The sequence below is a fragment of the Plutella xylostella genome, chromosome 15 (genome assembly GCF_932276165.1).
Source record: "Plutella xylostella chromosome 15, ilPluXylo3.1, whole genome shotgun sequence".
Classification (NCBI taxonomy): Eukaryota; Metazoa; Arthropoda; class Insecta; order Lepidoptera; family Plutellidae; genus Plutella; species Plutella xylostella.
In genome coordinates, this window is record NC_063995.1 from 11,185,081 (window position 1) to 11,194,816 (window position 9,736).

Sequence of the window (9,736 nt, forward strand, 5' to 3'; positions counted from 1 at the left end):
AGATGTACTTGGCTCAATTTGAGTATTCTCACCTAAGTATAATGATTATCATAACATAGGAACTAAAGAGTAAAGTAATAGGAACCTATACTGATCAGGTCATCTCCCCTCTATCCAAACAAACTAATGGTTATGATGTTGGCAGCAATAAAACTTTTTGCATTGTTAAAGTAACCAAAAGTCAATCTTTGAAATAATTAATAGAGGGGGTTTGTTAGCTTTACTAACTAAGTTTATTCACTGCCAACTAAGTTTTATTACCACTAGAAAATGAAAGTAACACAATTTAGAGAAGCTTTATTTCATTTTATAACATAGTCACATGTATCTATCAAAGTTCTTTTGTATGAAATATAATAATCTTGTTTATTATATGCACTGACGAGTCTTGGAAGAGGTCGCTTCGAGAAGACAAGATTTTATAATCCTTCCTGGGTTTCAATTTAGTTCTGTAACAATAATAATATGATAAGTATATGAATAACATTAACTAAATTGAATAATTTATAATATTTTTCACTACATCACATAGCGCACTGCATAAAACAAACTGTATGTATAGGTAGGTTGGTACCAAGATAGAATTTGATGCAATCAGCGGTAGACAATTAATGAGACTGGCTAATCGTCTCCTGCCCACTGGACCGACGACCTTAGGCGGGTAGCCGGCATTGGCTGGATGAGGAAGGCCGAGGACAGAGTGTTGTGGCACTCCTTGGGAGAGGCCTATGTCCAGCAGTGGATGATTATGGGCTGATGATGAATCGTTTCACCGCTAAGAGAGATTGAAGTACTTAAGTATCTTTAACACTCAATCATTTAATTTTGTAAATTTTGTAAGTAAGTACTTACATGGGTTTTTCTTTTTTTTTCACTCTATTACATAGTAAGTATAAATACTAACCTTCTGTTTAGGTAACTTAGATAGTCTGAACGGGAATGCGACTGGGTCCTTTCATACTTATTGATGCAGGTGTTGTGTTTCATATAACTTGCTGGCTGATGTTTTAAGGTTATGTTTGCATCTGAAATTATAAAATATTTCGTAAGCAAATATACACGAATAAGCAGAATATGAATAAGGTGCGAATTTCTCATTTTATATAATGGATTTGCACAAAATCTTCGTAACAATCAACACGAATTCCAAAGACGAATCCGTCAAGTTACATGTACTTAAACATTTCACTATGTTTATGGCTTACCTTATAGGAAAACTTGTGTAATGAAAACCTTTGTAAGCAAGTAGCTATCACGGATAATTTGAGATCTTTCGTATCGTATTTATCACCATCGAATTTTTTCCCGGCAATCGGAGAAAGAAAACAATGAAAAAGTCAATGTATTTTTTTGGGGTTGCCAGTAATTTATTTCTAAATTACCTATAATGAGTCACATTGGAAACACTAATAGTTATGCTTTTCACGATAATAATAGGCTGTAAATGCATTTAGTATATTTTTAAATATATTTTTAACATGTTTTTATGTATTTAAAGTAAATTAAGATTAAAAAAATAAAATAACGACTATATTTCCATGATATCTATATTTCGCTGCCATCATTTGGTATTTGTCCTAAGTATGGGAACACTCATTTTAAAGACGTCAAATCAGCCTATTAAATTTAGTTGGCCGTTAAAATCGTTGCCTTCAGAATAGCAAAAATTAGCGCTGTCAGTTAAATTTAGAAATTTTAGCTCATTTTAAAATTAGGAAGTGTGCCCTTCAGAATCGATACCATTGATTGACTAATTTATTCTAAGTACATCGTAATACCAAGAATAGGTACATATTACGTACATAGTACGTACTATAGGCTAACATCCTCGTATTGTCGCCCTACGCGAGAGCACGGAGGTTCTTGTATATATGTTTTAAATAACAATCTCACTGTCATAAATCGAGCTGACATTTGTAATTATTCTAAAGAAATGCACATTGAGATATCTGCAATTCAAATTATTGAATTTAATCTAATCATAATTTGCGCTTATAGGTCTTGTACAGAGGGAGTCTTTGACATTTATATTAGATATTTATATTAGAATTAGCTTTACACTCTATTTTAGACGAAAATGCTCAAATATTATTAACTGGGGACATGAATGTTGACTTGCTCAAATATTCTTTACAACGACGCACCCTGATGAACTTATGCGATTCTTTTAATTTACGTTCATTCGTTAATTTTGTTACACGGGTACAGGGCGACAGTAAAACGTCACTTGACCACGTTTACTCGGACATAGACACCGACTTTGTTAGTGTTCAGCCTTTAGAAACAAATTTATCAGACCACCGAGCGGTTGATATCAATTTATTATTTAAATCTAACAAAGATAATACCCGGGAGCATACTATACAACGACTGACAACACGTAGCAAGTTGGTGGAATTCTGCCATTCTGCTACCATCGCAGATTGGGAGCATATTTACCAGTTGCCTCCAGATAGTGCCATGAGATTTCAGATTTTCTTCAAAGCACTAATTCAATTATACTACTGCTTTGTCCTCGAGATTAGAATACTTGTAGTAGCACGTACTGTCTCGCCATTCATACACTATAGTTAAAATATGTAGGGTAACCCGAAAAAAACAAGACACTTGACAGGCACCTTGTGCTGGCCACCCTACCCACGCGAATAGTCATTCGCGTTCTAGTGCTCCGCCGTTCAACCACACTTTGATCGTGAAAAAATATTTTACTAAGTGTTCATACCGATTAAACCTTAAAAAGAGTGCAAAATGCCGAAGCGTAAGCGTAAGGACGACGATGACAGTGAATATCTACGGGAAAAAGTGCGAAAATTGGAAAAATCACTAAGAAAACGGAAAAGAAATTCCCGTTCACGCCACCGCCGTCGTACCAGGGTAGGTTCTTCCAGCAGCAGTGAGGGGGGCCCACCGCGGCCCTCACCTCCGCGTTCATCACCGCCACGGGCCGCGCCACCGCGGTCCCCGCCGCCGCGCCCCCGGCTGGGGTCGCAGCGCCCCTCGCCGCCGCCGCCGCCGCCGCCGCCGCCGCCGCGCAGGAGCGAGTCGCCCGAGCCCGGGGACGAGTGGGAGTACGACCCCGGATCACCGGTCGAGTGTCCCAGCAGCGGCCCACAGGATGAGCTCGAGACGACAAACACAGAGGGTAAGTAACATACCCTCAGACAAAAAATAATACAAAAATCTTTTCGTAATCAACGAAAATCGTGCCGCTATACGCTGCTGTGCTTGTGTACATCCTGTGTGGATGTTACCTACCTAAAGACGCCTTTGTGGATAGTTCTGTGTGAATATCCCATTGCTGCTGTCTAAGTATATGTCCTACCGTGTCATGACCGGACCTGTTTTAACAGGTTTTATAATTATGTTGTGTACATTCTATGTGGATGTTACCTACATTCAAAAAGCATTGTGGATGGTTCATAATGAACATCTCTGGCTTTACAGGCGCTCCAAAAGATGTCCCAGTGGCAGGCCCATCCCGCATAGACCGACCGGCCAGTGCCGCGCCGAGTGCCGCGCCCGCCGGGCAGCCGCCGCCGCCGCCGCCGCTGGAGGGAGAGGACGACGTGGTCGTTCTGGACGACGAGATGCTCGAGCTGCTCGGCCAAGCACCGTGTAAAGACATAAAATATGGCCCAAAAATTCAGAGGGACCTCGCACTACGATGGGAGTTTGTGGCCACAACGGGGCTGACAAAGGAGGAGCGTAAGGAGCTTCTCGACAGACATCTAGTTCCAGAAAATTGCCAAAAAATAGATGCACCGCTTTTGAATGCAGAAATCAAGGCAGCCTTGTTAGACAATCCTATCAAGAAAGACAAGGCCATTGAAAATAAGCAAGGTCGTATCAGCGCCGCAATATCATGCATAGGGGAGGCTCTTACAAAAATATTTGCTCAGAGTAATAAAGATACGTCGGTGGTAAAATTACTTATCGAAGCTGGGCGCCTTGTGTGTGATCTACAGCATACCGAGTCAATGAATAGACGTAGTTTCATATGTTCCGGTATTAAGAAAGAAATTAAGGATCACATATACGAAACTGACATCGACAGATATCTATTTGGCGAAAAACTCGCACAAACCCTTATTTCTGCCAAGGCGATCACCAAGTCGGGATCTGAAATAAAAATAAGTTCGGCAAAGAATAATTCTTCTGCTTCGAGGTCAAAGTTTCCACGTCCTTTAAACTCGAAGCCCCCACTCCCGTACAACGCGGGTGCGGCAGTGGGCCGCTGGCAGCAGGGAGCGCCGCGCCAGCCGGCGCACGCGCCCCCTCGGCGCCGCCCCCCGCCCCCCGCGCAGACATCGCGGGCACCGCCGCCGCCGCCGCCGCTGCCACCGCAGCAGCGCTCACAGTACCGCGCTCCACAGCGGCGCCAGTAGATACGGTATGTGGAAGACTTCGCTCGTTTTATAATCAGTGGAAAATTATAACCAATGACCCTGTAATTCTATCCTGGGTTCGGGGGTACCAAATACCGTTTACGGAACCTCCTATTCAGTCGCACAAACCGGGAAGCCCATTTTGTTCGCCGTCTGATATTATTGAATATAATAAGGCCATTAATGACTTATTAGCAAAAGGGGCAATATCCGAATGCGTACCGGTAGAAGGCCAATATCTTTCTAGTTTTTTTCTGACCGAAAAACAAAATGGCAGTAAAAGATTTATACTAAACCTAAAATCACTAAATAAATATGTGTCAACACAACACTTTAAGTTAGAAGACCTAAGAACAACACTAAAATTAATTACGCGGGATTCATTCATGGCGTCGCTAGATTTAAAAGACGCATATTTTTTAGTACGGGTCTCCAAATTACACAGAATCTATTTGCGCTTTCAGTGGCAACAACGAACATACGAGTTTAATGTACTACCCTTCGGGTTAAGTACATCACCCTTCGTTTTTACAAAACTGCTCAAACCAGTCATGTCTTTGCTCAGATCCCTTAACTATTTATCTACTATTTACATCGATGATATCTGCTGCGTTGGCAGCAACTATGACAGCTGTCTTAATAACCTTTCTCAAACAAAACAGATATTAGAGTGTCTAGGTTTTATCATAAACGAAGAAAAAAGCTGTATGATACCACAGAAGTCCTGTAAATATCTTGGCTTTATAATTGATTCAGAAAAATTTCACATAAGATTAACTGATAAGAAACGCAAACTAATTAAACAGGAGCTATTACAATTTAAGAAAATCAAACGTTGTACAATCCGAAGCTTCGCACGATTGGTTGGTCTTCTCACATCTGCTTGCCCTGCCGTCCAATATGGCTGGCTTTACACCAAATTATTTGAACGGTGTAAATATCTTGCATTGTTAAACTCGGACGACTATAACTCGTACCTAAGCTTACCACCTGAGTTACAAAATGATTTCGATTGGTGGCTTAAATTCATCGACAATGCCACTAACCCTATAAGGGATGATATTTATAAAATTGAAATATTTTCTGACGCCAGCAAAACAGGGTGGGGGGTGGCATGTGGTGAGGAGACCGCCAATGGTCGGTGGTCTGAAGAAGAGAGCCAGCAGCACATTAACTCTCTCGAACTAAGGGCTGCTCACTTTGGTCTTCAGATCTTTGTTAAAAACCTTCGCAATTGTCAGATTCTATTAAGGATAGATAACACAACTGCCATATCATATGTGAATCGCATGGGAGGTGTCCGATTCCCCCACCTTAATAAAATTTCTAAAAATATATGGCAGTTTTGTGAGGCTCGAAATTTATTTATATTTGCATCTTACATTAGCTCTCAGGATAATGATGTAGCGGACGCGGAGTCAAGGAAGCAACACCCTGACACCGAATGGGAACTGAGTGAGGCAGCCTACACTCGTGTTACCAACCTTCTAGGCATGCCTGAGATTGACTTATTCGCCTCTCGAATAAATAATAAATGTCCACGTTACATATCTTGGAATAGGGATCCGGGAGCGTTTGCAATTAATGCTTTTACCATAGAATGGAAAAAATATTTTTTTTACGCATTTCCGCCAGTTGCTGTTCTGCTAAAAACGCTAAAAAAAATTATCACCGAGGGTGCTGAGGGCATCGTAGTGGCTCCTCTGTGGCCTACTCAACCTTGGTTCCCACTCTTCCAGAGTCTACTGTGCTGTGACCCTATTATTTTAGAACCGTCTGACGTAACTTTGTTTTCTCCAACCAACAGCACAATCCAACCCAGGCTCACGCTTATGGCAGAGAGGTTATCCGGGAAGCGTTCTTAAGAAGACGTGTGCCGCCGGCTGCGCTGGATATCATATGCGCCTCGCTAGCGGATAATTCACTAAAAGCAATATGAAGTCGCCTTTAAACGCTGGAGTCAATTTTGTAACGACAATCAAATTGATTTTTATGAAGCATCAATCCCGAACGTAATTTACTTGATCACTAAGGTATTCAACGAAGGAACCCAATACGGAACAGTCAATTGTATTAGGTCAGCCCTGTCCCTTATTCTTGGTTCAAAAATAAGCTCAGATGACAGGGTCCAGCGATTGTTTAAAGGGTTTTATAGACTGAGGCCACCTATGCCAAAGTATGATAGTACTTGGGACCCTTCGATTGTTCTAGACTATTTATCAATTAATTATCCTAATGATCTAACCAGCTTGGCCAGTGTTACAAAAAAGACGGTTACTTTACTAGCCTTAGTCACAGCACACAGGATGCAGACAATTTCAAAAATTAAGATATTAAACATAGATTTCAATAACCCTGATCACATAAGCATTAAGATACCTGATCTAATCAAGTCTTACCGCCTCGGTGCGTCACAACCGAACCTTATTCTACCTTTTTTCGTAGACCGCCCAACAATCTGCCCAGCATTAGCATTAAAAAGGTACTTAGATATGACCCAGGCTTTAAGAGGTGACATAGACACACTTTTTATAAGCATTAAGAAACCCTACAGGCCAGTGACAGCCCAAACACTGGGGCGGTGGGTCAAGGATATATTAGGCGAAAGCGGGATTGATACCTCAATGTTCACGGCGCACTCCGCCAGGCACGCGGCCACGTTCAGCGCGCACAGGCACGGCGTGAACATCAACACCATCCGAAGCACTGCTGGATGGAGCGGTAACTCTCAAGTTTTTGCTAGATTTTATCAGCGAAATATATTTACCAATAGCAGTAATCAATTCGCACTATCACTTATAAATTCTAGTGATACTGCACAGTAAATTGTACTTACCTTATTAATCTAAGAAATAATAATGTTTTGTTTAAGCGATTATTATTATGCCCTAAGTTCTGTATATGTATATGATTAATGTTTTGATAATAGCATAAAAAAGGATCTGAGAGTCCTTTTCTGTGATCATTAGTTATTTGATGATTCCTGAATAAATGTAAATTTCATTTGATACTACAGAAATTTCATTTTATACTTACCTGATAATACTAATATTCCACTTACACTCTCAAAATCTACAAGTATTCTAATCTCGAGGACAAAGCAGTAGTATAATTAGTGATTAAACGAACTTACCTTAAGTGACGTTCTATCATAATTATACGAAGGCTTTGTCCGAAGAGATTAGCTCCCTCCCACCCCTGTAAGCATAGCCCAGACGTGGAATATTAGAGTTTCTCTCACTAGCTTTGAACTAAATGACTATTCGCGTGGGTAGGGTGGCCTGCTGGCACAAGGTGCCTGTCAAGTGTCTTGTTTTTTTCGGGTTACCCTACATATTTTAACTATAGTGTATGAATGGCGAGACAGTACGTGCTACTACAAGTATTCTAATCTCTTCGGACAAAGCCTTCGTATAATTATGATAGAACGTCACTTAAGGTAAGTTCGTTTAATCACTAATTGTTCCATTCAACTTGCCCATTAAAAAAATGCAATCTACAGTCGCAGCAAAAAAAATGGATAACGACTGAAACAACGGCATCTAAAGAATTTCTCGCTCTAATTTCTATGCATTTGGAAAAAGACCCACTTAATCAGGAACTAAACCGGTTTTATAAATTGCACCAGGCCAAACACGTAGGTTCCATTAGAAAAGCTCGGAGAGACTTCATGAATGAGGTTATTTCCACTAGCGACAATACCTCACAGGCGTTATGGCGGGTCATTCAAACCGAAACCAACAAGTGTAGGCACGGCGGAGACTCCGCGCTGAGCGTGCTGCGCGCCGCCGTGTGCGGGCCGCGCGGCTCCGAGCGCGAGCTGGCGGAGCACCTCCACGCCTACTACCTGTCGGTGGTGCGCGACACTTCGCTGCGGCCTGACGTCACCGCGGCTATGCAGTTTATCCGTACCAGTATCCCTGCTACCAGTAACTCCATGGTTTTCCAACCTTTTGGTGTTGTAGAAGTATTAAAAATAATTCACAACATCAAGAGGAAGAAAACTAAGGACATAAGTGGCATGCCTACTGACCTACTGCACCTACTGCCGGTGGACCTCATAGAACGATTGTGCCACCTAATTAATGAATGCGTCTCAGATGGCCATTACCCGAATGACTTGAAAGTGGTAAAAGTCGCCCCGGTGTACAAAGGTAAGGGAAGTAAGGCAGATTGCAAAAAATACCGACCCATATCTGTCGTGCCTGCCCCGTCCAAGGTGTTCGAGATGGGTCTGTGCAGCCGACTGCTGTCGTTCCTGGGCGGGTGCGGGGTGCTCTCCGCGCAGCAGCACGCCTACCAGCCGGGCCGCAGCACGCGCGGCGCCGCGCGGCAGCTGCTGCGAGCCGTCACCTCGCACCTGGAGGGGCGCAGGCGCGTCGCCGCCCTCTTCCTGGACCTGTCCCACGCCTTCGACCTCGTCGACCACCGGCTCATTACCGCCAAGCTCGAGCACTATGGGGTTCGCGGATCATCGTATGATCTAGTGTCATCGTTCCTGTCAGGGCGCAGGCAGATCACAGTTGTGGGGGGTGAGCAGTCGTCTCCAGGTGAAATAGGAGACCGCTCAGTGCCACAAGGCTCGAATGTTGGTAACGTCCTCTTCCTGGTGATGATGAACGACCTCCCTCATGTGACTGAGAAGGCGGAGTTTATTATGTACGCCGATGATATCTGCGCCATAGTCGCTGGTGAAACCGACCAATCTCTCGCAGCTAATGTTGTGTACACAATGGAGGCGCTGATTAATTGGTTCACAATAAACGGCATGCAGGTCAACATCGACAAAACTAATCTCCTGTCCTTCTCGTTGCATCGGTCCGCTGCTGATTTGCCTGCGGTCATCGTCCAGGACACTGCGGTGCCGTACGACACCTGCGCCAAGTTCGTGGGGTTCCATTTCGACACTGGGCTGCAATGGCACTATCATATTGATAGTGTCTGTGCAAAACTCAATGGCGCCTTCTACGCTATCTCACGGCTCGTCCCCACACTCTCGAGAGAAAACCTACTTAAGGCATACTATGGTTACTTCCAGAGTGCCTTAACATATGGTATAGAGCTGTGGGGGCTGGCCGCTGATCGAGAACGGCCTTTTCTCCTGCAGAAGAGGATGGTGAGGCGCATGATGCGGGCGGCCCCGGACGAGCCGGCGCGCGCGCTGTTCCTGCAGCTGGGCGTGCTCACCGCGCCCTGCCTGTACGTGCTGGAGGTGGCCAAGTACGTGCGCCAGAAACGAGCCGACTTCACCCCCCTCTCCACCACTGCGAGGCTACAGAATAGGCGGAAGAATGACCTGACCCTAAACACAGCCCGCCTTGCTAAAACCGAGAAAACCGTGCATATAATGG

General features: G+C 43.5%; 1 protein-coding gene and 1 long non-coding RNA gene across 3 annotated transcripts; one reads left to right on the forward strand and one right to left on the reverse strand.

Annotated features, from left to right (window-relative positions):
- Positions 1-284: 284 nt before the first annotated feature.
- On the reverse strand, positions 285-1,739 carry LOC125489648. 2 transcript variants are annotated; one of them, XR_007267125.1, is made up of 3 exons: positions 1,206-1,739; positions 905-1,025; positions 285-449 (listed from the first exon to the last, which is right to left on the reverse strand). It is a non-coding gene; the product is annotated as an uncharacterized LOC125489648 (long non-coding RNA). The 2 variants fall into 2 exon arrangements; XR_007267124.1 differs by lacking the exon at positions 1,206-1,739 and having other exon boundaries at positions 905-1,199.
- A 1,009-nt stretch (positions 1,740-2,748) lies between these two features.
- Positions 2,749-4,880, forward strand: LOC125489575. The gene is made up of 2 exons (XM_048625717.1): positions 2,749-3,142; positions 3,445-4,880. Exons 1-2 carry the CDS (start codon positions 2,749-2,751, stop codon positions 4,383-4,385), a joined length of 1,335 nt encoding a protein of 444 aa, XP_048481674.1. The 3' UTR covers positions 4,386-4,880.
- Positions 4,881-9,736: the final 4,856 nt, after the last annotated feature.